This window comes from Bos indicus, chromosome 11 (assembly GCF_029378745.1).
Source record: "Bos indicus isolate NIAB-ARS_2022 breed Sahiwal x Tharparkar chromosome 11, NIAB-ARS_B.indTharparkar_mat_pri_1.0, whole genome shotgun sequence".
Lineage (NCBI taxonomy): Eukaryota > Metazoa > Chordata > Mammalia > Artiodactyla > Bovidae > Bos > Bos indicus.
Window position 1 is genome coordinate 106,212,098 of NC_091770.1, and position 25,802 is coordinate 106,237,899.

General features: G+C 50.7%; 2 protein-coding genes across 7 annotated transcripts in view; one reads left to right on the plus strand and one right to left on the minus strand.

Annotated features, from left to right (window-relative positions):
* PNPLA7 (patatin like phospholipase domain containing 7) overlaps positions 1–24,217 on the minus strand; it is a 77,236-nt gene extending 53,019 nt beyond the window's left edge. For 3 of the 6 annotated variants that reach the window (XM_070799800.1, XM_070799797.1, XM_070799796.1), the window contains exons 1-10: positions 24,100–24,214; positions 23,653–23,735; positions 22,797–22,828; positions 21,233–21,304; positions 20,990–21,077; positions 20,541–20,620; positions 19,167–19,258; positions 18,689–18,829; positions 17,032–17,191; positions 12,219–12,305 (exon numbers count right to left, since the gene is read on the minus strand). In XM_070799800.1, coding sequence (XP_070655901.1) covers positions 12,219–12,305; positions 17,032–17,191; positions 18,689–18,829; positions 19,167–19,258; positions 20,541–20,620; positions 20,990–21,077; positions 21,233–21,304; positions 22,797–22,826 — 750 coding nt within the window. In that variant the 5' untranslated portion in view covers positions 22,827–22,828; positions 23,653–23,735; positions 24,100–24,214. Of the gene's footprint in view, positions 1–12,218; positions 12,306–17,031; positions 17,192–18,688; positions 18,830–19,166; positions 19,259–20,540; positions 20,621–20,989; positions 21,078–21,232; positions 21,305–22,796; positions 22,829–23,652; positions 23,736–24,099 lie in introns of those variants that run through there. The other 3 variants (XM_070799801.1, XM_070799798.1, XM_070799802.1) reach the window with 3 other exon arrangements.
* Positions 24,218–24,423: 206 nt separating this feature from the next.
* On the plus strand, positions 24,424–25,060 carry MRPL41 (mitochondrial ribosomal protein L41). The gene has a single exon (XM_019971182.2). The coding sequence runs from the start codon at positions 24,520–24,522 to the stop codon at positions 24,925–24,927; it is 408 nt and encodes a 135-aa protein (XP_019826741.1). The 5' UTR covers positions 24,424–24,519; the 3' UTR covers positions 24,928–25,060.
* The last annotated feature ends 742 nt before the right edge of the window (positions 25,061–25,802 follow it).

The following is a 25,802-nucleotide window of genomic DNA, read 5'->3' on the forward strand; positions in this document are numbered from 1 at the left end:
GGACTGCCATGTCCTGCTACAGGGGATCTTCCTGAACTGGAAATCAAACTCACAACTGCCTGTGTCTCTTACCTTACAGGCATATTGTTTACCCATTGAGCCACCTGGGAAGCCCTATGCATCCAGCAGGTGAAGGACATTTGGATCGTTCCCAGTATTGGCAATTACAGATAAAACTAATATGAATATTTCCATACCGGATTTTGTGTGAACAAAGTTTTCATTTTCCTTGCTAAATACTGTGGAATTATTTACCAAAACCGCAGCTAAAGTTGGAGTTGGAGTGGGGGCTGACCTGTAAGGGGGGCGCTCACACCTACCACCATGTCAGTTACCACCCAAGTCAGTTACCCGAGAGACGAAGAGGCCTCTGCCTGCATCTTGGCTGGGAATTTGCCTCTACCTGTCCTCCGGCCATAAGGCTGAGCATGGAAGAACTGATGCTTTCCAACTGTAAAAGACTCTTGAGAGTCCCTCGGACTGCAAGGAGATCAAACCAGTCAATCTTAAAGGAAATCAACCCTGAGTATTCACTGGAAGGACTGATGCTGAAGCTCCGACACTTCTCGACCCCGTGGACGGCAGCCTGCCTGGTCCCCGCCCTTCACTACCTCCTGGCGTCTGCTCACTCCAGTCCACTGAGCCAGTCAAGTCCACTGATGACATCCAGCCACCTCGTCCTCTGTCGCCCCTTCTCCTCCCACACTCAGTCTTTCCCAGCATCAGGGTCTTTTCCAATGAGTCAGCTCTTTGCATCAGGTGGCCAAAGTATTCGAGCTTCAGTTTCAGCAACAGTCCTTCCAATGAATACTCAAGGTTGATTCCCTTTAGGATTGACTAGTTTGAGCTCCTTGCTATCCAAGACACTTGCTCTCAAAAGTCTTCTCCAGTACCACAGTTCAAATGCATTGGTTCTTTGGCACTCAGCCTTCTTTATGGACCAATTCCCGTATTGGTACATGAAAGTGAAAGTTGCTCAGTCGTGTCCAGCTCTTTGCGACCCCAGGGACTATGCAGTCCATGGAATTCTCCACGTCAGAATACTGGAGTGGATAGCTGTTCCCTTCTCCAGGGAATCTTTCCGACCCAGGAATTGAACAGGGGTCTCCTACATCGCAGACAGATCCTTTACCAGCTGAGCTACCAGGGAAGCCCAGATTGGTACATGACCACTGGAGAAACCAGAGTTTTGGTTACACGGACCTTTGTTGGCAAAGTGATGTCTGTGCTTTTTAATACGCTGTCTAGATTTGTCATAGCTTTTCTTCCAAGGAGCAAGTGTCTGCATGTCTTCATGGCTGCAGTCATCATCCACAGTGATTTTGGAGCCCAGGAAAAGAAAATATGTCACTGATTCCACTTTTCCCCTTCTATTTGCCATGATGTGGTGAGACTGGATGCCATGATCTTAGTTTTTTGAATGCTGAGTTTTAAGCCAGCTTTTTCACTCTCCTCTTTCACTTTTATCAAGAGGCTCTTTAGTTCCTCCTCACTTTCTGCCATTTGAGTGGTGTCATCTGCATATCTGACACTGTTAGTACTTCTCCCAGCAATCTTGATTCCAGGTTGTGATTCATCCAGCCCAGGATTTCACATGATGTACTCTCCATATAAGTTAAATAAGCAGGGTAACAACATACAGCCTTGATGTACTCCTTTCCCAATTTGGAACCAGTCTGCTGTTCCATGTCTGGTTCTAACTGTTGCTTTTTGACCTGCACACAGGTTTCTCAGAAGGCAGGAAAGGTAGTCTGGTATTCCTATCTAAGAATTTTTCCACAGTTTGTTGTGATCCACACAGTCAAAGCTTTAGCACAGCCAATGAGGGAGAAGGAGATGTTTTTCTGGAATTCCCTTTTTCTATGATCCAACGGATGTTGGCAATTTAATCTCTGGTTCCTCTGCCTTTTCTAAATAAAGCTTGCACATCTGGAAGTTCTCGATTCATGTACTGTTGAAGCCTAGCTCGAAGGATTTTGAGCATTACCTTCCTAGTGTGTGAAATAAGCACAATTGTAGGGTAGTTTGAACATTCTTTGGCGTTGCCTTTCTTTGGGACTGGAATGAAAACTGACCTTTTCCAGTCCTTCGGTCACTACTGTTTTCCAAATTTGCTGACATTTACTACCATTTGCTTTAAGACTCAATATATTAACAGTATGTATTACGGGTGCCCCATGTCCACATGAAAGGAATGTACTTGCTAGTGTTGGGATGAGTGTTCAATAAATGTTCACTTAATTAAGCAAGGAGGCTGATGGTGCTGTTTAGATTTTCTACATCTCTGTAGACTTTCTGTCTACCTATCCTACTGATTACTGAAAGAGTGAAGTCATCAGCTATAACTAGGGATCCATTTCTCCTTTCACATCTATAAGTTTCTGCTCCACTTTTGAAATTCCATTCTTAGGAGAACACACATTTGGGGTTGCTCTATCTTCTTGGTGAGTGGTGTACCTCACCCCAGAAACATTCTGTGGTCTGAAGTCTACTTTGTCTAACATTAATGCAGCCTTTCGGTTTTGAGTTTTCATGATATAGTCTATCATATTGTTTTCTTTTTAATCTACTTAAGTTTTTATAGCTATAGTAGTTTTATAAAACCAGCATGTGCTGGATATTGGTATTTCTATCTACACTGATCACCATTTAATTGATGATTAATTGATGACAACATTATTACTGATGTATCTAGGGTTTTTCCTGTGGTCATGTATGGATGTGAGAGTTGGACTGTGAAGAAGGCTGAGCGCCGAAGAATTGATGCTTTTGAACTGTGGTGTTGGAAAAGACTCTTGAGAGTCCCTTGGACTGCAAGGAGATCCAACCAGTCCATTCTGAAGGAGATCAGCCCTGGGATTTCTTTGGAAGGAATGATGCTAAAGCTGAAACTCCAGTACTTTGGCCACCTCATGCGAAGAGTTGACTCATTGGAAAAGACTCTGATGCTGGGAGGGATTGGGGGCAGGAGGAGAAGGGGACGACAGAGGATGAGATGGCTGGATGGCATCACTGACTCAATGGACGTCTCAGTGAACTCTGGGAGTTGGTGATGGACAGGGAGGCCTGGCGTGCTGCGATTCATGGGGTCACAAAGAGTCGGACACGACTGAGCGACTGATCTGATCTGATCTGATCTAGGGTTAGGCTCCAATTTTCTGGGGAATGTTGACATTTTTAGCAAGCTGACTGGGTTCAAACCACAAGTTCTGTCTTACTTCCTGCCTCATCCCACTGCTGTGTGGGGCTGGGTGCCAGCATCTCTGATTTTTGGGTGATGCCTCAAGTGCTTGGCTCCGCTGGCACCAACGCCCCTCAGTCTGAAACCTGGGCTGAGGCTGAGGCTCATCTTAGCCTGGTTCTCATGGCCGTGCCTGGCCTGTGCCATGCTGCTCTCTGTCTGCCCTGAGACTCTCAAGACCCATGCACACTCTCTCCCATACTGAGAGAGCCCAAGACTGGGCTGCTCTGAGGCAGAGTACTGAGACAGAGGAGGAAACCCAGGGAACTGACCATTCTTGGGCTGCTTTTCCTGTTTTCAATTCCCACCTGCGATCTACCCACTTTTATTTTTAGCTTCCTGGGTACCTGCTTTGCATTCTACCCAGAGTTCCTGTTGTAATCAGCAGGAGCGAGAGGCTATGGTAGCATCATTCTGCCACAGCAGAACTGGAATTCTATTTCATTCTTATTAAAAATAAAATCTCAATGTCTCTCTTCTTTGGAAGCCAGAATGAAGAAGCCTGATGAACTGCCACAGAGAGCAGCACACCCGTGTGGTCAGGCTCACTGTTGCTGCTGTTGGACAGCCCTGCTTTACTCGTATGCAAGGCCCTGCAAACAAGAACTCACACAGATAAAACCGAGTGAATGTCCAGTCTCCTGACGTGACTGTCCATGAGTGAACATGGAAAATGCCCCTTCCTCCAGACAGCCCTGCTGGTCGGGAACACTGGGCTCTGGCTCAAGGGGTCCTCGGTGTGTTCTGGGCTTAGTTATATCACTTCTGCCTTGAAGTCCTTTCTGCCTGCTTCAGATCCTTTATACAGAGAAGGCTGTCCCTGTACGAATCCAGAGAAGCCAAAACTCAAAAAGATACATGCACCCCAATGTTGACAGCATCACTCTTCACAATAGTTAGGCCACAGACGCAGCCTCAGCAGCCATCAACAAGCGAGTGGATGAGGCTGTGGGTACACACGCACAGCGGGCACTGCTGTTGTTGCCTAGTCACCAGGTCATGCCCAGCTCTTTGAAACCCCAGGAGTGCAGTCTGCCAGGCTCCTCTGCCCATGGGATTTCCCAGGCAAGAATACCAGAGTGAGTTGCCATTTCCTTGTCCAGAGGACTTTCCCAGACCAGGGAGCGAACCTGTGTCTCCTGCTTGGCAGGCTGATTCTTTACCACCGAGCCCCCCGGGAAGCCCACAGTGGAATCTGCTCAGCCACAAAACAGGAGTGAAGCAATGCCTTGCGGCAACATGGACGGACCAGGGATTACTAGGTAAAGTCAGTCAGAGACAAATATCACGGACTTTATCATGTGGATGAATCCCACACATATGTGGGATTTCTTTTTTAATGATACGAATGAACTTGTTTACAAAACAGAAACAGACTCACAGAAAACAGATAGACATAGAAAACAAACTTACGATTGCAGAAGGGGAAATGGGGGAGGGGGACAGCAGGGGCTTGGGGTTAACACGGACACACTCCTATGTACAAAACAGATAAAGCAATGTCCTACTCTGCGGCCCAGGGAGCAATACTCAAAAGGCTGCAATAACCTACGAGGAAAAGGCATCTAGAAAAAGGGACACACACGTATAACTGGGTCACTTTGTTGCACAGCTAAAACTAACGCAACGTTGTAAATCAACTAACTATAATTCAATTTTTAAAAACCCATAAAAACCAAAAAGTTTTGAGTTCAAAACAATAAGAAAAAGAGAGGAGGTTGATCCATAAAAGATCCATGACCACACCACAAGAAGCAGGAGCCGTAAGCAACACAGAGCAGCCACCTGCCAGGCGTCCAACACAGGACCTTGGGGCCAGCTCCAGAGGCCCCGGGAGGCAGCGGCAGAGGCCAAGCCAGGTCACGGCTCGGCCCTCGATGCGCACGCAGCACTGGCTGCTCTGTGGGGAGCAGGCGCGCTCCGCGTGGGCTGACAGGGGTGAGGGTCGCACTCAGACGCGACCTCACTCCGTCTCCAGGCCAGCTCTACAAGACCCGTGCTGGCGGCATGTCTCGCACTCACCAGGGAGCCAAGCAGCCAGGAGACCCCGGGGGAAACAGGGGCGGACATCCCCACAACCCCACCCCCACAAACGCTAACAGACAGCAACTCTCATCAGTTCCAGAATCAGGGAGAAAAGCGTATGTGTGTCTGTATCTGTGAGTATGTCTGTGTGTTTAAGGGCAGGGTGGGAAGAGAAAATGACAACTCAACAGCTGACACTAAAAGCAACTCAAACGGACTTGTTTACTTAGGAAAATACTGCCCTCAACCTCACCAAGAAACCTTAAAAGCACAGGTGAGACAGCTGCAGGAGTGTGCACAGGCGTGGCACACACCTACACATGTCTACAAATGTCTCCTGTGGCACTGGCCACCATGGGAAATAGTCACAAAAGCTCGTCAGCGAACAACGAGCAGATCAAAGGGTAGCGAGCAGACAACGGAACTGGAACAACACGTCTCCATGGAGGGATGGTAACCCCCACAGACCAGGGCGCTGCAGAACTGTGCAGAGCACGACCCCGCCGGAGAGCTGGTCACGGCAGTTACACCACACTCTGTAGAATATCAGGGCAAGTCAGAAAAGCAGCTGCCTCCTAGGAAAGGGTGGAGAGAAGCGGAAAGGTACTGAGAGCTTACAGCCACCCTGAGCTACAGGGCCATCACTGTCTCACCTGCTGACAGCTGACACACCCGCTTCCTGCATTGTGCTTTTGTATATATCTGAAATGTTTCATAACACATTTGTAAAAATTAAAACAATGGGGCAGTGGGACTGGAGGAAAGTGTTCAAAAGGTGCAAGACTCCACGTACAAGATAAACGAGCACCACACATTTCCACAGTTCACACGCACTGGCTGTGTAGCCAGGTCAGAGGTGGATTTCCCTCTCACATAACTGGACTGTTGGTAACACGACAGGCCCAGATCTGAGAGAGGGAAGCAAACAAGCAGAGTCAAGAAACTCAGAATAGCCAGTGGTGACACAGGGAGCAAAGAAAATCTCGTCTTACTTCATCGGTAAAAAAAATATTGAGAGGAAAAAAAAAGCTCTCGAAATAAAAAACATGACGACAGGAGAAAGGGAGCCCCACACTTTTGGTGGGGAGGCGACTGTGCAGGCGCCATGGGGAACCGTATCACTGTCGGTGGGGATGCGAGTGTGCAGGCGCTCCCACACTGTCGGTGGGGATGCGAGTGTGCAGCTGCCATGGAGAACCATATGGAGGTTCCTTAAAAACTAAAATAGAGCTACCATATGATCCAGTAATCCCACTCTTGGCCAAAGATCTGGAGATAACTCTGGTTAGCAAAGACATACACACCCCAGTGTTCACAGCAGCCAAGACATGGGAAGCCTAAATGTCCATCAGCAGATGAACGGCTACAGAAGATGTGGAGTGTGCGGTATTCACACACACACACAGACAGAGTATTACTCAGTCATAAGAAAGGGCAAAACAATGCCATTAGCAGCAACACAGATGAACCTAGAGAAGACCATGCTAAGTGAAGGAACTCAGAGGGGGAAAGACAAATATCGTATGGCATCACTTACATGTGAAATCAAAAAAATGACACCAATGGGCTTATTTACAAACAGAAACAGATGCACAGACATGGAAAAGGGAAAAGGCGGAGGGGTTAGGAGTTTGGGAGTAACATATACATACTACTATATTTAAAATACCACAGAATGATTGTTCGTTTTCAAAGCAAACCATTCAACATCACAGTAATCCAACTGTGGTATTTGTAAATACCACAAATACAAATCCAACTTCAGTGGTTGGGTATATCCCAACCACTGAAGCCAAAGAAGCTGCAATTGACCAGTTCCATGAAGGCCTACAAGACCGTCTAGAACTAACACCAAAAAAAAAAAAGATTTCCTTTTCGTCATAGAGGACTGGAATGCAAAAGTAGGAAGTCAAGAGATACCTGGAATAACAGGCAAGTTTGGTCTTGGAGTACAAAATGAAGCAGGGCAAAGGTTAACAAGTTTGATCAGGAGAACACACTGGTCATAACAAATCCTTTCCCAACAACCTAAGAGATGACTCTACACATGGACACCACCAGATGGGCAATACTGAAATCAGATTGATTACATTCTCTGCAGCTGAAGATGGAGAAGCTGTATAGAGTCAGTCAGCAAAAACAAGACAGGGAGATGACTGTGGCTCAGATCATGAGCTCCTTAGGGAAAATCACTACCATTCAGGTATGATCTAAATCAAATCCCTTATGACTGTACAGCGGAGGTGACGGATAGATTCAAGGAGTTAGATCTGGTAGACAGAGTGCCTGAAGAACTATAGGGAGGTTCGTGACATTGTCCATCCTAAAGGAGATCAGTCCTGGTGTTCACTGGAAGGACTTACGTTGAAGCTGAAACTCCAATACTTTGGCCACCTGATGCAAAGAGCTGACTCATTTGAAAAGACCCTGATGCTGAGAAAAATTGAGGGCAGGAGAAGAGGACGACAGAGGGTGAGATGGTTGGATGGCAACACCAACTCAATGGACATGAGTTTGAGCAAGCTCCAGGAGTTGGTGATAATAAGACAGGGAGGCCTGGCGTGCTGCAGTCCATGGGGTCACAAAGAGTCAGACACAACTGAGCGACTGAACTGAACTCAACAGGAGGCAGGGACCAAACCCATTCCAAATAAAAAGAAATGCAAGAAGGCAAAGTGGTTGTCTGAGGAGAGTATACAAATAGCTAAGAAAAGAATCGAAAGGCAAGGGAGAAAGGGAAAGATATACCCGTCTGAATGCAGAGTTCCAAAGAACAGCAAGGAGAGATAAGAAAGCCTTCCTCAGTGATCAGTGCAAAGAAATAGAGGAAAATAATAGAATAGGAAAGACTAGAGATCTCTTCATGAAAATTAGAGATACCAAGAGAACGTTTCATGCAAAGAAGGCCACAATGAAGGACAGAAACAGTAAAGACCTAAAAGAAGCAGAAAAGATTAAGAAAAGGTGGCAAGAATACACAGAAGAACTATATAAAAAAAAGTCTTAATGACCCAGATAAACAGTGGTGTGGTCACTCACCTAGAGCTGGACATCATAGAGTGTGAGGTCAAGTGGGCCTTCGGCAGCACCACTATGAACAAAGCTGGTGGAGGTGATGGAATTCCAGTTGAGCTATTTCAAGTTCTAAAAGATGGTACTGTGAAAGTGCTGCACTCAATATGCCAGCAAGTTTGGAAAACTCAATAGTGACCACAGGACTGGAAAAGGTCAGTTTTCATTTCAATCCCAAAGAAGGGCAATGTCAAAAAATGTTCAAACTACCTTGCAATTGGGCTCATTTCACATGCTAACAAAATTATGCTCAAAATTCTTCAAGCCAGGCTTCAGCAGTATATGAACTGAGAACTCCTAGACGTTCAAGCTGGGTTTTGAAGGCAGAGGAACCAGAAATTAAATTGTCAACATTCGTTGGAAAATGGAGAAAGCAAGAAAGTTCCAGAAAAACATCTACTTCTGCTTCACGGACTATGCTAAAGCCTTCGACTGTGTGGATCACAACAAACTGTGGAAAATTTTTAGAGAGATGGTAATACCAGACCACCGTATCTGTCCCCTGAGAAACCTGTATGCAGGTCAAAAAGCAACAGTTAGAACCAGATATGGAACAATGGACTGGTTCCTAATTGGGACAGGAGTATCTCAAGGCTATATATTGTCACCCTGCTTATTTAACTTATATGTAGAGTACATCATTCAAAATGCTGGACTGCAAGAACCAAAAGCTGGATTCAGGATTTCTGGGAGAAATATCAATAACCTCAGATATGCAGATGATAGCACACTTAACAACAGAAAGTGAAGAGATACTAAAGAGCCTCTTGATGGGAGTGAAAGAGGAGAGTGAAAAAGCTGGCTTAAAACTCAACACTCAAAAACCTAAGATCATGGCATTTGGTTCCATCACTTCATGGTGAATAGATGGGTGAAAAAGCGGAAGCAGTGGCAGATTTTATTTTCTTGGGCTCCAAAATCACTGTGGACAGTGACTACAGCCATGAAATTAAAAGATGCTTGCTCCTTGAAAGAAAAGCAGAGAGACATCACTTTGTCAACAAAGGCTCATATAGTCAAAGCTATGGTTTTCCAGCAGTCAGGTATGGATGTGAGAGTTAAACCATAAAGATGGCTGGGCACCAAAAAATTGATGCTTTTGAACTGTCGTGCTGGAGAAGACTCTTGAGAGTCCCTTGGACTCCAGGGAGATCAAACCAGTCAATCCTAAAGAAAATCAACCCTGAATATTCATTGGAAGAACTGATGCTGAAACTGAAGCTCCAATATTTGGGTCACCTGATGTGAAGAGCCAACTCACTGGAAAAGACCCTGATGCTGGGAATGATTGAGGGCAAGAGGAGAAGGGGGAGGCAGAGGATGAGATGGTTGGATGTCATCACTGACTCAATGGACATGAATTTGAGCAAATTTCTGGAGATAGCGGAGGGCAGAGGATCCTGGCATGCTGCAGCCCATGGGGTCACAAAGAGTTGGATGTGACTTAGCAACTGAACAACAGCATATTTAAAATAGGTAACCAACAAGGACCTGCTCTATAGCACAGAAAAGTACATTCAATACCCTGTAATAAACCATTATGGAAAAGAATCTGAAAAAGTATATACATAATATACATATTGCTGAATCAGTTTGCTGTATGTGTGGAAGTAAAACAACACTTAAGTCAACTAGACTTCTATTAAAAAAAATGATGACAGAAATTAAAATTTCAATGGAAGATCTAGAAAATAAAGTTAACAAAATCTCCTTAAAAGCACAATAGAAAGAGAAAGGGAGTGCAGAATAAAGACAATTCTAGGTCTGTAAGGTTTCAAAACCCAACCTCCCTGCACACTTCTCAGGAAGCAACAGCAGATCTGCTTCACCTGAACAGGCAGATCAGGAGAGGAGGTGGGAGCCCTGCCCAGGAAGGAAGAAGCCCTGCCCGGGGCAGGGGCTGGACCGAGTGGCCCGGAAGTTCACAGGGGGACAGAGCCTGCGGACCTGGAGGTCGCTGCCCGACTCACGGAGCCCTGGACAAGGGCAGCGGTGCATGCCACGCACAGAAAACTAAGCGACAAAAGTGAGGCAACTGTTAACCCAGGCTCCACAGGCTCAGCTGCCAACGACGCCCACAAGGTGGGATGAGAGGAGCAGGATGGTGAGGCAAGCAGGGCATTTTCTACAGCGGCAAGTCAAAACAAAATCGAGACAGGAGAATCATAAAACAGCAAGAGCCGCAGCTGTAGCCAGCAGACCGAAAGAGCTAGAAGTGGCCTTTCTTGGGGGAGGTGGTGGGACAGACAACTGCGCTTCACAAAACATCAAAACCATTTCTGGAATTTGTTCAGGTTATTTTGATAAGAACAAATAAAAAGAATTTTAAATCACAAATACACATTTGGTGAGGCAAAAATGATGTCCTTCCAAATGACCATTTAACCCAGTACACACTTGTTTTTTCCAAACACCCGCCTCCCGGCTCTCTGCCCCGGGGGCACTGTGTGGACACGACAGCAGCCCGCGGGGACCCGGGCCGAGGGGGCCGCAGCGGCTGGGAGACAGCCGCAGCCGGCCCTGCTCTCAGCACACAGCCCACGGAGCTGCCACAGAGGGTGCTCAGCCCCGAAATCACAACAGGATCGGGATCAGTAGCAGACCAAGAGGTAAGACAGGAGCCTCCCCGCCCCTCTCTCATTCTTATCCAGGAGCCTCCATACGACGGATAGCCTGTCTAGACCTCGCAGGCCTACAGCACACCTCACAGACTCAGACACTCAAGCCAGAACACTACAGAAGCACCCTCCTATGGCCCAACGGGCACACCCAGTGCCCTCTCCCAGCACAAGGTTCCAGGCAGGAGCTGCCCCCAGGCAGGAAGCAGGTAGGTTTGCTCAGAGTGGGTGGTGTCCCTCTCAGCCCTGGCCAAGCATGTGCTAAAGGCAGGTCAGGTCCTGGGGGCAGACAGAGACCCGGAGCCCCATGCGTATCTCCACCCCCGGCCCCCAAACAGCTCGAAGCAAGTGTACTGGTCTGACAGGGGCATGCTGAGCACAGTGGACACCCCTGAGGTCTCCATTTGGAGCCTGTCCCCCCTCGTCATGCAGAACAACTTAGGGCTGGCTTGGAGGACACCCGCCAGGGATCCATCCACGGTCAGCATCACACAGGCTCCTAGACTCCTGGGCCCGCACAGAGGCACCCCTGCCACGGTTCTGCTGACCTGCCCCAGAGACCCCTCTGTGCAGGGTCTGGAGAAACCGAAGTACAAGTTGCCTCAGTACACAGCTAAAAAGAAAATCAAAACATCTTCTTTCAGCTTCCCCGCTTGCACCTTGCCTACCTCGGGTTCAGCGAACAGTGAGATACAGTGAGACAACTAGCGAACATCAGCTACGAGACAGCTCACCAGCGGGTGAGGTGCCCTCATAGGTCTGGCGGTTCAGTCTCTGTGGTGGGAGGCAGGTCCCTTGGATCCAGTGAGTCTCCTAAGGATTTGCCCTACAGACTGGCCTTCAAACACAGGCAACAGTGTCCACACAAGACCATTCACTGCATTGATGAACAGCACAAAAGCTGAAGAAATCACTGAAGGACACACGTTAGCACAGAAGATCCAGAAAGGGCCTCTCCTGGGAAGGGGCCTTAGGGCCTGAGGACAGGAGAAGTGGCCTTCATCCTGTGACGTTATATGCACGTGACGCGTGGAGCCCATGCACATGCTCCTCAGTCCAAAAACCGATCATTTAAGAGACACCAAAACCCATAAGCCAACACCGAGCTCCCCTCAGACACTTAGTCAGAGGCGCTCCCAGGCCACTCCAGGCACACCCCCCACCCACTAGGGTGACCCTCCTGTCACTGGAGAGCTGGCCGGGGCGCCGAGGGACCTGCCGTCTAGTGAGTGCGGGCAGACTGGGGGAGAAGAGATACTCACGGTGATGACGTCCAGAATGCTGAGGAGGCTGTGGACGCTGTCTCCAGCCAGAACCTCTTTGACCGTCACCTCAGTGCCGTCCTGCGCCTGGGAAGCAGAGGAGAGCCACCCATGGTGGGGCCAGGCAAACCGCCACCCACCACTGGTCACGCGGGGCAGAGGCTGCACCCTGTCGACACGCAGAACGAGAGCAGGAAGACAAGGGTGACTAAGAGGAACAGGGAGGCCCAGCCTGGCCTTCAGCCTTGTGTCTTGTCAGCACCAGGAGGATCTGCCTGAGAGAGCTGGTGGGCCTAACGAAAAGGCTATGGGAACCAAACGCAGTTCTTCTCAGTATAAATGACAGCATTTTGACCTATTTTTTCCCACTGGATTAAAGGAGAAAGGAAAGCATGCAATGCTGGTGATTTAGGATAGGAACTTCATCTCAGGGTGACCCAGAAAAATACCTTTGAACTTGTTCAAACCTGGCACAGGTCACAGTCCAGAAGCCCTCCCATCTGGGCCAAAGGCTTCCCGTCTTGGGAAGGCCTGCCAGGCCGATGACATGGAGGCCCCCCGGAGGAGGCTGGATGAAAGCATGTCCTTTCTGATTATCTCCTCAGGTCACTCAGACAAAGCTACACATGAGACCTGTGCCCCGACAACACTGTGATCTAAAAGCTGGAAGGACATGCAGGAGCCGTCCTGGGTCAGGTCCACCCAGGGCCCAACAGGTGGGAAGTTCACGTGGCTGGGGACGGGGCAACCTTGTGCAGCCCAGGGCTCACTGAGTGTCTATGGTGGGAAGCCTGGTCACCTACCACCAGGCAAACAAACCAAGGACCCAGGAGGCTTGGTCTAGAGATCACCCCTCAGCCAGCAACTGTGATTTAAGCACATAATTCAACAGAGGCAGGCAGCAAGGAGTTAGCTTCCAGCTGAATACCTTAATTATTTTCTTACAGTTAAAACTACTTATAGCCTGAAACCTGAAAATAAGACACGCGTGCAGCTGACCACTACAGGTCAGTGCCCACCCTCTGAGGGGCCCCATGGCAGTAGGAGTGATGTGAGCCCCCGCGCAGCCCGTGTCGCGGAGGCGGACAGGCCGTGTCAAGGGCAGCCGTGCTCCAGTGTGTCTTTTCCTCCAAAGAGCTCAAACTTGAGATTTTGCACTCCAAAGCCCCTCAGCTTGGCCCTCCGCATTTCTCTCCAAGGTGCTTTGGCCCACAAAGCCAGCCTCACCACCCAGTGGGGAAGGCATGAAGGAATTTGCATAAGACAGCTGTGCAGAATGGAGCTGGAGGGGCCTTCAGTCTGCCCAGAGGCACTCCTGAGAATAACCCAGATGCTCCACTGTGTTTCACACCATAAAACTAGCAAAGGACAGAAGCAACTATAGAAAACTACCCAGAGGGGCAAAGAGCAGCAGCTCTGCTTCCAGCCTGAAGACAGAAGGGGTGGCTGCTCAGCTCCACTACGACCAGGCGTAGAGGTTTCACAAGTGCCTCCAGGGAGAGCATGTGAATCGGCAACTTCTCATACAACGTATAATCGCAAGCCAACTGGAAGTCTCATATTCATGGCTGCACTACTCCACCTCGCACACTTCCAAACTCTACCAACATCCTGACGATCACTCAGGAATGCTCAGCAGAAAGGCAGGGGGGCAACTTCATGGCAAACTTTTCACGCTTAGCTGGAGTGTTTCAGTTCAGTTTAGTCGCTCAGTCGTGTCCGATTCTTTGTGGCCCCATGGAGTGTTTCAGATCAGATCAGATTAGATCAGATCAGTTGCTCAGTCGTGTCTGACTCTTTGCGACCCCATGAACCACAGCACGCCAGGCCTCCCTGTCCATCACCAACTCCCGGAGTTCACTCAGACTCACGTCCATCGAGTCAGTGATGCCATCCAGCCATCTCGTCCTCTGTCGTCCCCTTCTCCTCCTGCCCCCAATCCCTCCCAGCATCACAGTCTTTTCCAATGAGTCAACTCTTTGCATGAGGTGGCCAAAGGACTGGAGTTTCAGCTTTAGCATCATTCCTTCCAAAGAAATCCCAGGGCTGATCTCCTTCAGAATGGACTGGTTGGATCTCCTTGCGGTCCAAGGGACTCTCAAGAGTCTTCTCCAACACCACAGTTCAAAAGCATCAATTCTTCGGCGCTCAGCCTTCTTCACAGTCCAACTCTCACATCCATACATGACCACAGGAAAAACCATAGCCTTGACTACACGAACCTTTGTTGGCAAAGGAATGTCTCTGCTTTTGAATATGCTATTTAGGTTGGTCATAACTTTCCTTCCAAGGAGTAAGCGTCTTTTAATTTCATGGCTGCAGTCACCATCTGCAGTGATTTTGGAGCCTGGAAAAATAAAGTCTGACACTGTTTCCACTGTTTCCCCATCTATTTCCCATGCAGTGATGGGACCGGATGCCATGATCTTCATTTTCTGAATGTTGAGCTTTAAGCCAACTTTTTCACTCTCCACTTTCACCTTCATCAAGAGGCTTTTTAGTTCCTCTTCACTTTCTGCCATAAGGGTGGTGTCATCTGCATATCTGAGGTTATTGATATTTCTCCTGGCTATCTTGATTCCAGCTTGTTTTTCTTCCAGTCCAGCATTTCTCATGATTAACTCTGCATATAAGTTAAATAAACAGGGTGACAATATACACCTTTGACGTACTCCTTTTCCTATTTGGAACCAGTCTGTTGTTCCATGTCCAGTTCTAACTGTTGCTTCCTGACCTGCATACATATTTCTCAAGAGGCAGATCAGGTGGTCTGGTATCTCCATCTCTTTCAGAATATTCCACAGTTTATTGTGATCCACACAGTCAAAGGCTTTGGCATAGTCAATAAAGCAGAAATAGATGTTTTTCTGGAATTCTCTTGCTTTTTCCATGATCCAGCAGATGTTGGCAATTTGATCTCTGGTTCCTCTGCTTTTTCTAAAACCAGCTTGAACATCAGGAAGTTAGTTCATGGTTCACATATTGCTGAAGCCTGGCGTAGAGAATTTTAAGCATTACTTTACTAGAGTGTGAGATGAGTGCAATTGTGCAGTAGTTTGAGCATTCTTTGGCATTGCCTTTCTTTGGGATTGGAATGAAAACTGACCTTTTCCAGTCCTGTGGCCACTGCTGAGTTTTCCAAATGTGCTGGCATATTGAGTGCAGCACTTTCACAGCATCATCTTTCAGGATTTGAAATAGCTCAACTGGAATTCCATCACCTCCACTAGCCTTGTTCGTAGTGATGCTTTCTAAGGCTCACTTGACTTCACATTCCAGGATGTCTGGCTCTAGGTCAGTGATCACACCATCATGATTATCTGGGTCATGAAGATCTTTTTTGTACAGTTCTTCTGTGTATTCTTGCCATCTCTTCTTAATATCTTCTGCTTCTGTTAGGTCCATACCATTTCTGTCCTTTATCGAGCCCATCTTTGCATGAAATGTTCCCTTGGTATCTCTGATTTTCTTGAAGAGATCTCTAGTCTTTCTCATTCTGTTGTTTTCCTCTATTTCTTTGCATTGATCACTGAAGAAGGCTTTCTTATCTCTTCTTGCTATTCTTTGGAACTCTGCGTTCAGATGTTTAAATCTTTCCTTTTCTCCTTTGCTTTTCGCTTCTCTTCTTTTCACAGCTATTTGTAAGGCCTCTTAAGACAGCCATTTTGCTTTTTTGCATTTCTTTTCCATGGGGATGGTCTTGATCCCTGTCTCCTGTACAATGTCATGAACCTCATTCCATAGCTCATCAGGCACTCAATCTATCAGATCTAGATCCTTAAATCTATTTCTCACTTCCACTGTATAATCATAAGGGATTTGATTTAGGTCATACCTGAATGGTCTAGTGGTTTTCCCTACTTTCTTCAATTTAAGTGTGAATTTGGCAATAAGGAGTTCATGATCTGAGCCACAGTCAGCTCCTGGTCTTGTTTTTGCTGACTGTATAGAGCTTCTCCATCTTTGGCTGCAAAGAATATAATCAATCTGATTTCGGTGTTGACCATCTGGTGATGTCCATGTATAGAGTCTTCTCTTGTGTTGTTGGAAGAGGGTGTTTGTTATGACCAGTGCATTTTCTTGGCGAAACTCTATTAGTCTTTGCCCTGCTTCATTCCGTATTCCAAGGCCAAATTTGCCTGTTACTCCAAGTGTTTCTTGACTTCCTACTTTTGCATTCCAGTCACCTATAATGAAAAGGACATCTTTTTTGGGTGTTAGTTCTAAAAGGTCTTGTAGGTCTTCATAGAACCATTCAACTTCAGCTTCTTCAGCGTTACTGGTTGGGGCATAGACTTGGATTACTGTGATACTGAATGGTTTGCCTTGGAAACGAACAGAGATCATTCTGTTGTTTTTGAGATTGCATCCAAGTAGTGCATTTCGGACTCTTTTGTTGACCATGAATGGAGTGTTTAGGGATCTGTATAAATGAACCAATGGTTCAATTCATGACAACTACTACAGGATCTGCCACCTCAGAATATGGAAGAAATTTTTGATGAACTCAGGACTGGCAAAATCCCAAAAGGTGGGCCAAGGAGTGGACACTTCTCATGTGAGCCAGCTGAAGGCCTTACCTCTTTGACTGAACCACCTAAAGGACCTGGTTTTGGTGTGCAAGCTAGCCTTTAACTTATATTCAACTGTATATATGTTGCTGGAGAAGTAAAATATGAATCTCCTATCTACATAAAATAAAATACGTTTTGCACTAACTTTTCAATGGAAAACTTGAGAAATGTTCAAGAGGGCAGACCACTAAGTGCCAACACAACAGCACCCCCGCCCCGCCCCGCCCGAGGGCTCTCACCGAGTCCTGGACGCGGACCTCCAGCCGCCCGTCCTGCACCACATAGATGCTGTTGTCCAGCTCCCCCGGCCGGAAGATGTACTCCCCTTCCAGAAGCTGCACAAAGACCATGTGTTTGCAAAGTTCCAGGAATAGCGGCTTCTCAAAGTGACCCAGGACCCTACAGAAAACAGAACACGTGGGACACCTTCAGGAAGGAGGGGAGGGGCAGAGGCCACTGTCCCTGCTGGCCAGACCACAGGGAGAGCTTCCAAGGGCCGCAGAGCCTGCAGCACTAGCGCCTGGTCACCAGCAGGACAGGAGCCTGAGGTTTAGGAATCCTCATCAGCTGCTATTCCAGGAGCTCAGAGAACTCTCAGGCTGTGCCTGTGCGTTTGAGCCAGGTCTGTAACCAAGGGCAGTTAGTGAAGTGCTGGAAAGAGGGGTTGGGGCTTCCAGGGAGAGACGGGGAGCCAGACTTTCAATCTTCCATCCAGCCACTCACTTCCCACACTCGCTCTGCATCGTCCTGAGAAGCAGACACACGTGGGAAAGAACCAGCGAGGAGGCTCTGCTCACCGCCAGGAGGGCAGTGACAGCCAGAGGAGAGAAGCTTTGCCAGTGATAAAAGAAATGATCACTGGTTGAGATCCAGAGAGGTCATTCTGGCTGCTACATGTGCGAACACCCACTTTATGCTCAATAGACAGAATATCCTATTTGTGGCTGATCAAACACACACTGTACATCTGCTTTAATTATTAAAGGGCACACTTACTGAGGCTTCCCTGGTGGCTCAGAGGTTAAAGCGTCTGCCTGCAATGCAGGAGACCTGGGTTCAATTCCTGGGTCGGGAAGATCCCCTGGAGAAGGAAATGGCAACCCACTCCAGTATTCTTGCCTGGAGAATCCCATGGACAGAGGAGCCTGGTAGGCTACAGTCCACGGGGTCGCAAAGAGTCAGACACAACTGAATGACTTCACTTCACACTTACTGATGCTGAAGCTGAAACTCCAACACTTTGGCTACCTGATGTGAAGAACTGACTCATTGGAAAAGACCCTGATGCTGGGAAAGATTGAGGGCAAGAGAAGAAGGGGACGACAGAGGATGAGATGGTTGGATGGCATCACTGACTCAATGGACCTGAGTTTGAGCAAGCTCCGGGAGTTGGTGATGGACAGGCATGCTGTAGTCCATGGGGATGCGACTGAGCGACTGATCTGAACTGAACACTCAGCAGAAGAACACCCACATTAAAGATAAGGGCTCAGTGCCTCCTGTCCTGGGCCATCAGTCCTGGTGCTCCTTCCACGATAAGACTCCCTTCCCAGCTGTCAGTGCCATACTGACTCGCCGTGTACGTGCTGATTTGGTTTTGATTTCTTTCTGATACCCTGAAGGAATGTATCCGTGACTAGTTTAATATTCTTCATCAGACAAGATATAAAACTGTGCTGAAAACCACGCTTCTCTGGAGAAGCTCCTCAGAGCTGTCTGAGAGGCTGTCTTCTGGGTTACAGTCCTCAGTTTGGCTCCAATAAAACTCTTTTCTATTCCTGTTACACACTGTTTACTGATTTTTTTTGTCGACACAACCATCAGTGCCCACAGGGAAAGGACACCTCGGAGGCCAGGTGAGCACACAGAAAGCCTCCAGGCCCACCTCTCTCTTACCGGACGTTTTTCAGCATGTACAGAACTTCTGATGGCAGGTGAGAATTCTTCACATCAAACTCTGTGAGGTCAGCCTCCAGCAGGGAGGGAGGGGGCTCCTTTGGCTGCAAGGTAGGGTATTCCTTCTTGAACCGCAGGATCCTACAAAGCAGAGGCACACACCTGGAGCAGAGGCCCAAAGGGGCTCAAAAGCAGACAGCAAGGAGCTTCCCTGGCGGTCCAGTGGGTAGGAATCTACCTTGCAATGCAGGGGACGTGGGTTTGATCCCTGGCTGGGGAACTAAGATCCCACATGCCACAGAGCAACAAAGCCTGAGTGCCATGACTAAGATCTGATGCACCCAAATTAATCAATTAAATATTTTAAAAATTAAAAAAAAAGAGCATTTAGGCTGTGAGACCCATAGCAGGGAAGCCACGGATAGCCCACTGGGGAGGGCAGCTGGGACCTGACTGGTCTGAAGGGCATTCCCAGTACCTCTTGGCCAAAGATAGCACTTTGGTCCTCTTCCTCACCCGCTGTCGGGGAGCAGCTGTGTTCCCCACAAGTGTGTGGGGAAGCGTGGTCACCTGCAGAATGAGAGGGGGAGGCTAAGTCTGGACTCTGAGACCTGTGAGATCCAGTTCCCAGTCTCAGGGTCGGTTCCAGCCCTCAGGACGTGGCCCCTGCGGGCCTGACACCAGCATTCCGGCCTGGCCCCACCTGCTCGCCTGCCCAGGACACAGGGAACCTCCTTGGCGCTGCTGACAGCGAGGACACAGGGCCACATCCCCAGACAGCCCGTGCCCCGAGAGCTCCGACGTCCTCGGCCCTACGTCCTTCTCCTGGAAGGCTGGCCGGCGCCCTCCTCCTCACACCTGTCACGCTGGTACACGCAACCCCAGTGCCTGCACACCCTCCCGGCCTGGACAGCTCTTTGTCCCCCTCACAGTCCAGGCCCACTAGACTGCTGCAAACAGCGCTGCCGAGGAAGACAAAGGGCCTGGCTCCTACCCAGGCGTCAGCCGGCCCCCTTGGGCAGCTCCCCAGCTGCGTCTGCCCCATGGTGCTGGCTGTGGATGTTGGTGTTGTCACCATGACTCCTCCTTGCCCCCAAAGGGTTCTGGCCCCACCAGACCATGTTCCTGTCTTCCTTAGACCAAATCCAGCTTGCCACCACACAGTCCTCAGTGGGGTCATCCGTGGACAGCCCCAGGTCCAGCCACACACGAGCGCCTTGAGACCTGCTCGCAGGTCATCCCATGTGGCCCCACACGAGACTGCAGCAGCCCGCACACCACGTCCCAGGGCCGCCCCCGCCAGACACGGCAGCCCAAACCAACCTCCCTCTCAGAGCACTTGACCCTGAAGAGGAGAAGGAGCCACCCAGGGACACCCATGTGTCTGACAGTTCAAGTTCTTCTACAAAGAACACAAACTAACTGTGTATCTAGAGAAAAGTAACAAACAAAATATTTTTACACGTCAGCAAATGTTTCAAGCATGCTTCTGTGGCACAGTAAGCCTCTGGGAGTCTGCTGAGCCCTTTGTCCTCAGTGGGTGGGAGGGCATGGGGCCCACCAGCAAAGGCTGCTCATCCCCAAGATGGTTGTGACACTAGGAAGTAAGGCCTGGGAGTTTCCACCTTGCAGGGCCCGGCCCCAAATCATGGGAGGCCCACCAATCTACACCGCAGCCAGGACCTTCTGCTTGACCCACTCGGGGATGCTCCTGGGAGGGGCTTCTGCCCTCCTTCATGGCTCATTTCCTCTCTAGGTCAGACCTTCCCCAAACCCCGGGGCCCTGCTCAACCCTAGGCACAGTCTGAAGCCGACCCCTCTGAGGGAGGAGGGGACCCGCAGCGTGAGTTACCTTCCTCATGATCTTCCTGCCGTAGAACATCACCTTGTCTCTCTTCCGGAACCTGTACTGAGGACTGGGCTGCACCTGTCCTGCAAGGGGGGCCAAGGGGCGCCAAGGGGCTGCCTGAGCACAGGTGGGCCATCTGTGTGTGCACACTGAGCTTGTCCTGCCCACCCTGTGTCACACAGCATCTTGATCCTGGGCTGTGACACACCCAAGCAGAGGAAGCGGTACTTCATCTCTTCTTGGAAATGAGAGCCAAGAAAGTTCAGGATACAGTTATATTCCATGGATCTGATGAGCTGTCGACAGGCCAGCAGTTTTCAACAAAAGCCACTATGCCTTGAGAGCTATTTATGGGAGCTTAAAATATGGGGAGAAATCACCCGAATCTCCCACCCGCTCAAGCCCTCTTTTCCCTCCCCTACTGGAGCCACAGCCTCAAGCAAGATACTCACGGAATTGGCTAACCCTTCTGTACACAAAAAAGATGGTGGTGCCAATGAGGGCCAGGGCCAGGAGGACTCCAATCACAATCCCCAGCAGCTGGGCAAGGTCATAGACAGAGCACCCATCAGCAAGGCACCAAGACCCCCCAACCCCAAACACAGGCTGGACACAAAGGGCCCCGGGCGGCCAAGGGTGAAGGGGGCCACTGATTCTGGGGCCTGCCCATCACCTGGGAGCAGTGAGGTGGTTACCATGGTGGACTGGGAATGCTGCTCCATCAGCTCCAGACCCCAGGACCATAGGGTGGCCAGATAGAAGCCCACCTAGGGGAGAAGCCTGCAGTCAGGAAGGGCCAGGATGGGCACAGCCCCAGCTTCTCAGGGAGCAAGAACAGAGCTGTGGGTCAGGGAAAAAGTTGGCAGCCCTGGAGACCTCCAAAATGAAGCGGGCTTTCAGGAGGCAGACGGCCTGAGTCCCAGTCTGCTCTGGAGAAGGGCTACCCACCCATAGGATGGCTGGGCAGGGCCAGCAGCTGCGCTGCACTGACAGCAAATGCTCTGGGCATCTGAGCCCTCCATTCTCAGCCTCCCTGTTCCTCGGGGTGCAAGTCAAGAGGGAGCAAACCTGGCTAGCGGGGGCATGCAAAGGCCTCTTCTCCAGTGCCCTCTCATCACAAGCAGGACCATATGCTGCTGGCCCAAGGGCGGACGCACGCCCACACAGCAGCAGCGCTGAGAAACCCTAACGAGCCAACTGCATTTTGAGAACATTGAATCCAGCACATAGCAGCAAAGGGCTCCCAGGGAGGGAGTTAACAAGGAGCTTCAGAATCCCAGACCCCAGGGAGAAAGACAGGAAGGTAAGAGAAAACAGTGAGTGTGGAACGGTGAGTGGGCAGATGGCCTGGACCTCCTATACAAGGGATGCTGGCAGGTTCCCTGCAAAGACAAGAAACCAGTCAAACAAGTAACTACGCTCCACTCCTCCTGGTCCTCACATCCTTCCAGCAGTCAGGAACAGGATGGATTGAGGGAGGGGGCGGTGTGTGTGTGTGAGTTCTGTCAAGCTTTTACATGAGTGCCAAGGACTAACGCAGCTTGCCTGATCCTTCAGAGCCAGGATCACACACAGTGCTGATGCCAGAAAACCCGAGGAGTTCAGTGCACTCAGAAAAGCGTTTCAAAAGCAGAATGTTACATCAAGACAGAACAAGGAAGTGATCCAAAGACTCAACCCTCTGAACTTGGCTCAGAAAGCAGAGGAAGCAGTGGGAGCTGCTGCCTCAGAGTGAGGTGCCCAGGCCCTCCTGGCCTAGGCTGTGTGCTTGGCTAGAGACCACCTCCACGGGGTGGCAGACAAGCACCCTCCTCATAAGTGGGTCCGCTGAGCTCAGCCGCCCCCGGGGTGGGGGGAGGGGAGGAGCCAGGGGAACAGTTATAAGAGTGACCCAGACCTATTCATACAGTCTCTAGTGGTTGACATCCCCGACTTTTCAGCTTTTCACTGCTGTTTTAATGCATCTAATTTTCTGTTTTAGGAATAAAAGTCTTTGTGATGTGGCTACAGATGTTCCACGGGAAAAAGGCCCTACCTCAAAGCAAGCAGGCTTCCTAAAGGGAAGCAGGAACTGACAAGTGTGACCTTGAGGAACAGAAGGGAGGGGTTCAGTCCTGACAGGGGAAGAGAGGCCCGCACACCACTCCCACAGGCAGCCAACTTCAAGGAGCTGCTGCATGGCAGCTTTCTCCTTGTCCAGAAGCGGCCACACTGGGAATTTTCAGGCTGATTCTTCACTGGACTCCTCAGGTTCTGTACCTCTGGGCCAGTGTCCTCCTCTTGCTCCATGGCTAAAAAGTGAAACAAAAGAAGAAAGACATGTTCTGAGGAGGGCACAGGTTGTACCACCTCAGGCTCACGTGCAAAGCAGTGCCTCCCAGCCCTTCCCTAAATTCCTGTCCACGTTAAGTTACATGTCTATTGACAGGAAAACTCTGATGAAACACTGTGCTCTCCATGGAGAAAACAAAGGGAGCAAGCAAAGGGAGCCACTTGCCTCTCTGTAAACAGCCCTTGTGTGGCTGCCCAAGGAACCGGGAACTGCAGCCAAGCCCCGGGCTCCTCTCCCAGTCAGTCAAAGACAAGTGTGGGCATCTGGGCAAAGGCCTAGTGCAGCTGGGAGTTCCAGGACCATGGCAAGGAGGCTGAAGCTGGGTAGGGGTAGGGGTGTGTGGCCACCGCAGGCTGTGCGCCAGACCCTGCCTAGTGGGCTGGGCACAGGATTTTCCACCAGTGTGGTGGAGCCCTGGAGGTGGGTGTGCTGGTCCCGGCTGTGGTGAACTTGAGGAGCAGCCCCGCGCACCTGACCTCTCTGCCAGGAGGAGGAGCCATGTCTAGGGCCTTTACCCTGTGGCTCCCACGTCTCTTAGAAGGGCCACAGTAAGGAAGGGTTTATCTCTTCCAAAATCCCACCCAGACAAGTCAGGGAGCAGAACGCAGGTGCAGAGTCACCTGCATTTGCTCTCTGGTCTGTGCCCTGTGGGAAACTTCCTTCTCAGACGTCTTTTCAAGGACCAGCAGTTCCTTGACCCCAGCTCTACCGCCCAGCCCTGCCCAGTCCCATCTCCCGATGCCCACTAGGCTCAAGAGGGACAAAAGCTCAAGCCCCCAGCACCTGCCACACGACGGAAGCGCCGTCAGCTGCTCCGCTTGCTCCACAGCGTGGGGCCAGAGGAAAGGTGGTCAAGTCCAGGAGACCTGGAGGAGCCGGGGGCAGAAGGGCTGAAGGCTTGGAGCTTAGGGAGGGCGTGGTTAAGGGAGGGCGTAGGGTTGGAGGGTAGGGGTTAAGGGGCCGTCCGGTTGAAGGCTCTCAGGTTGGGGGGGCGTCTGGTGTAGGGGGCACTCGGTTTAGGGGTGTCGGGTTGAGGAGCACCCGGGTTGTGGGCATCGGGTTTAGGGGCGTCGAGCTGAGGGGTGTCGGGGTTGCGGGGGAGCGTCGAGGTTGGGAGGCGTCGAGTTAAGCGGGGGTCGAGATGACGGACGTCGGGTTGGAAGCAGTCTGGCTGGGGGCGCCGGCGGCCCTGGGGGGCAGTGTGCGCGGGCTGGGGGAGATGATGGCTACCTCTCCTCACAGACTCAGACCTCTAAGCTGGCCACTTCGCGGCGCTAGACGGCGACTCACCGGCACTGCGCGCTCCCGTCCCGCCTCCCCGAAGCCCCGCCCCCAACGTCCGCGCTCCCGATATCCACCTCCCGTCGTCCGGCGCCGCCTCGAAGCCCCGCCCCCGACGGCGGCGCTCCTGGCGTCCCCCCGGGACGAGGGCTCTCCCCGCGGATTGGCCAGGCTACCTCCGGTCCCGCCCCCTCCCGGGGCCGAGGCTGCACATTCGACACGGCGCAGCCAATCGGAGCCGCTCTTCCTGCGGCGCGGGGGCCGGTGGGGCCGGAAGCTACCGAAGGCGCCGGAAGCGCAGCGCGGCGGGGCCGGAATCGGAGGCGGCTGGAGCGGGCATTGGCGTGGTGGCTGTGCGCAGGCCTCGCCATGGGCCTCCTGAGCGGGGCGGCTCGCGCCCTGGTGCGGGGCGCCGACCGTATGAGCAAGTGGACCAGCAAGCGGGGCCCGCGCACCTTCCACAAGAGCCGCGGTGCCAAGGGCGTCGGCTTCCACGGTCGCGGCGGCAAGTTCGTGCTGGTCAAGGAAAGGGTCCCGGAGCTGGTGGTGCCCGACCTGGCCGGCTTCAAGCTCAAGCCCTACGTGAACTACCGCGCCCCGGAGGGCACAGACGTTCCCCTGACGGCCAAGCAGCTCTTTCTGGAGACGGCGGCGCCGGCTATCGAGAAGGACTTTAAGGCCGGGACTTTCGACCCCGAGCACCTGGAACGGTACGGGTTTGAGCCCACGCAGGAAGGCAAGCTCTTCCAGCTGTATCCCAAGAACTTCCCGCGCTAGGAGTGGTCGGCGGCCGCGCCGGATGTGCCTGCGACCGAGGACTTGGACCCTCCTCGCCCAGCCTAGTTCCGGGGTGGCGGGTGGAGAGGCGGTTCCCTCGTTTTCGTTTCTATTAAAGACCTTGGCTACCGTACGGTGTTGTTTTGGGCATCTGGCCACTGTGTAAAGGAAGCACGCCACGTGTTAGGTTAAGGCGTAGAGACCTAGGCGACGTTCTCAGGTTGCAGCCAAACCAGAACCCCTACCGAGAGGGAAGTAGGCAAGAACATGTGGCTCAGCTTGCAGGAGGGAGATAGTTCAGAAGGCAGATCCAGCCACGTGACAGCACTGGGTAATTCATCCCGAGCTCACCCCAGGGAACAACCAATGAGCACATTTATGGGTCCCAAAGCAGTTTATTTTGGTGAAACTCCCGGCCTTGGGGCAAACCTAAAGATAAGGCCACATGGGAAGTTGCTGCCAAACTGCTATGTCCCTAATAATTTATGGTCTCTTTCCTCTTTATGTTCTGTTTCAGTGCATAATTCCTCAGATCCTAATTCTGTTTAATTGATCCTTAAGCGAAATACCCTAAACTAAACCCTGGAAGAGGGTTCAACATTAATACCTTCTAACCTGTGCTGGCAGTTGTATCAGGAAATAAAGAATAGAAGCTTGTGTTTTCTGACTCAGAACACTTGCCTGTCCTATTAGTGGATGCTGAGGGGCTGACAGATGCCACAGTGGCATCTACATCTACACCTGCAGTTGTACATCTGCTCCTCCAGAGGAGGAGGGACTCACCTACTGGAGTCAGACCAGTCACAAGCCCAGTACTATGGAGTTAAGCTGTGTCCAGGTTTAACTGAAGCCACAGTGAGGAAGCGTGACTAATC

Bases quoted from the DNA above. Each gene is read 5' to 3' on its own strand.
- MRPL41 (XM_019971182.2), top strand. From the start codon at position 24,520: ATGGGCCTCCTGAGCGGGGCGGCTCGCGCCCTGGTGCGGGGCGCCGAC.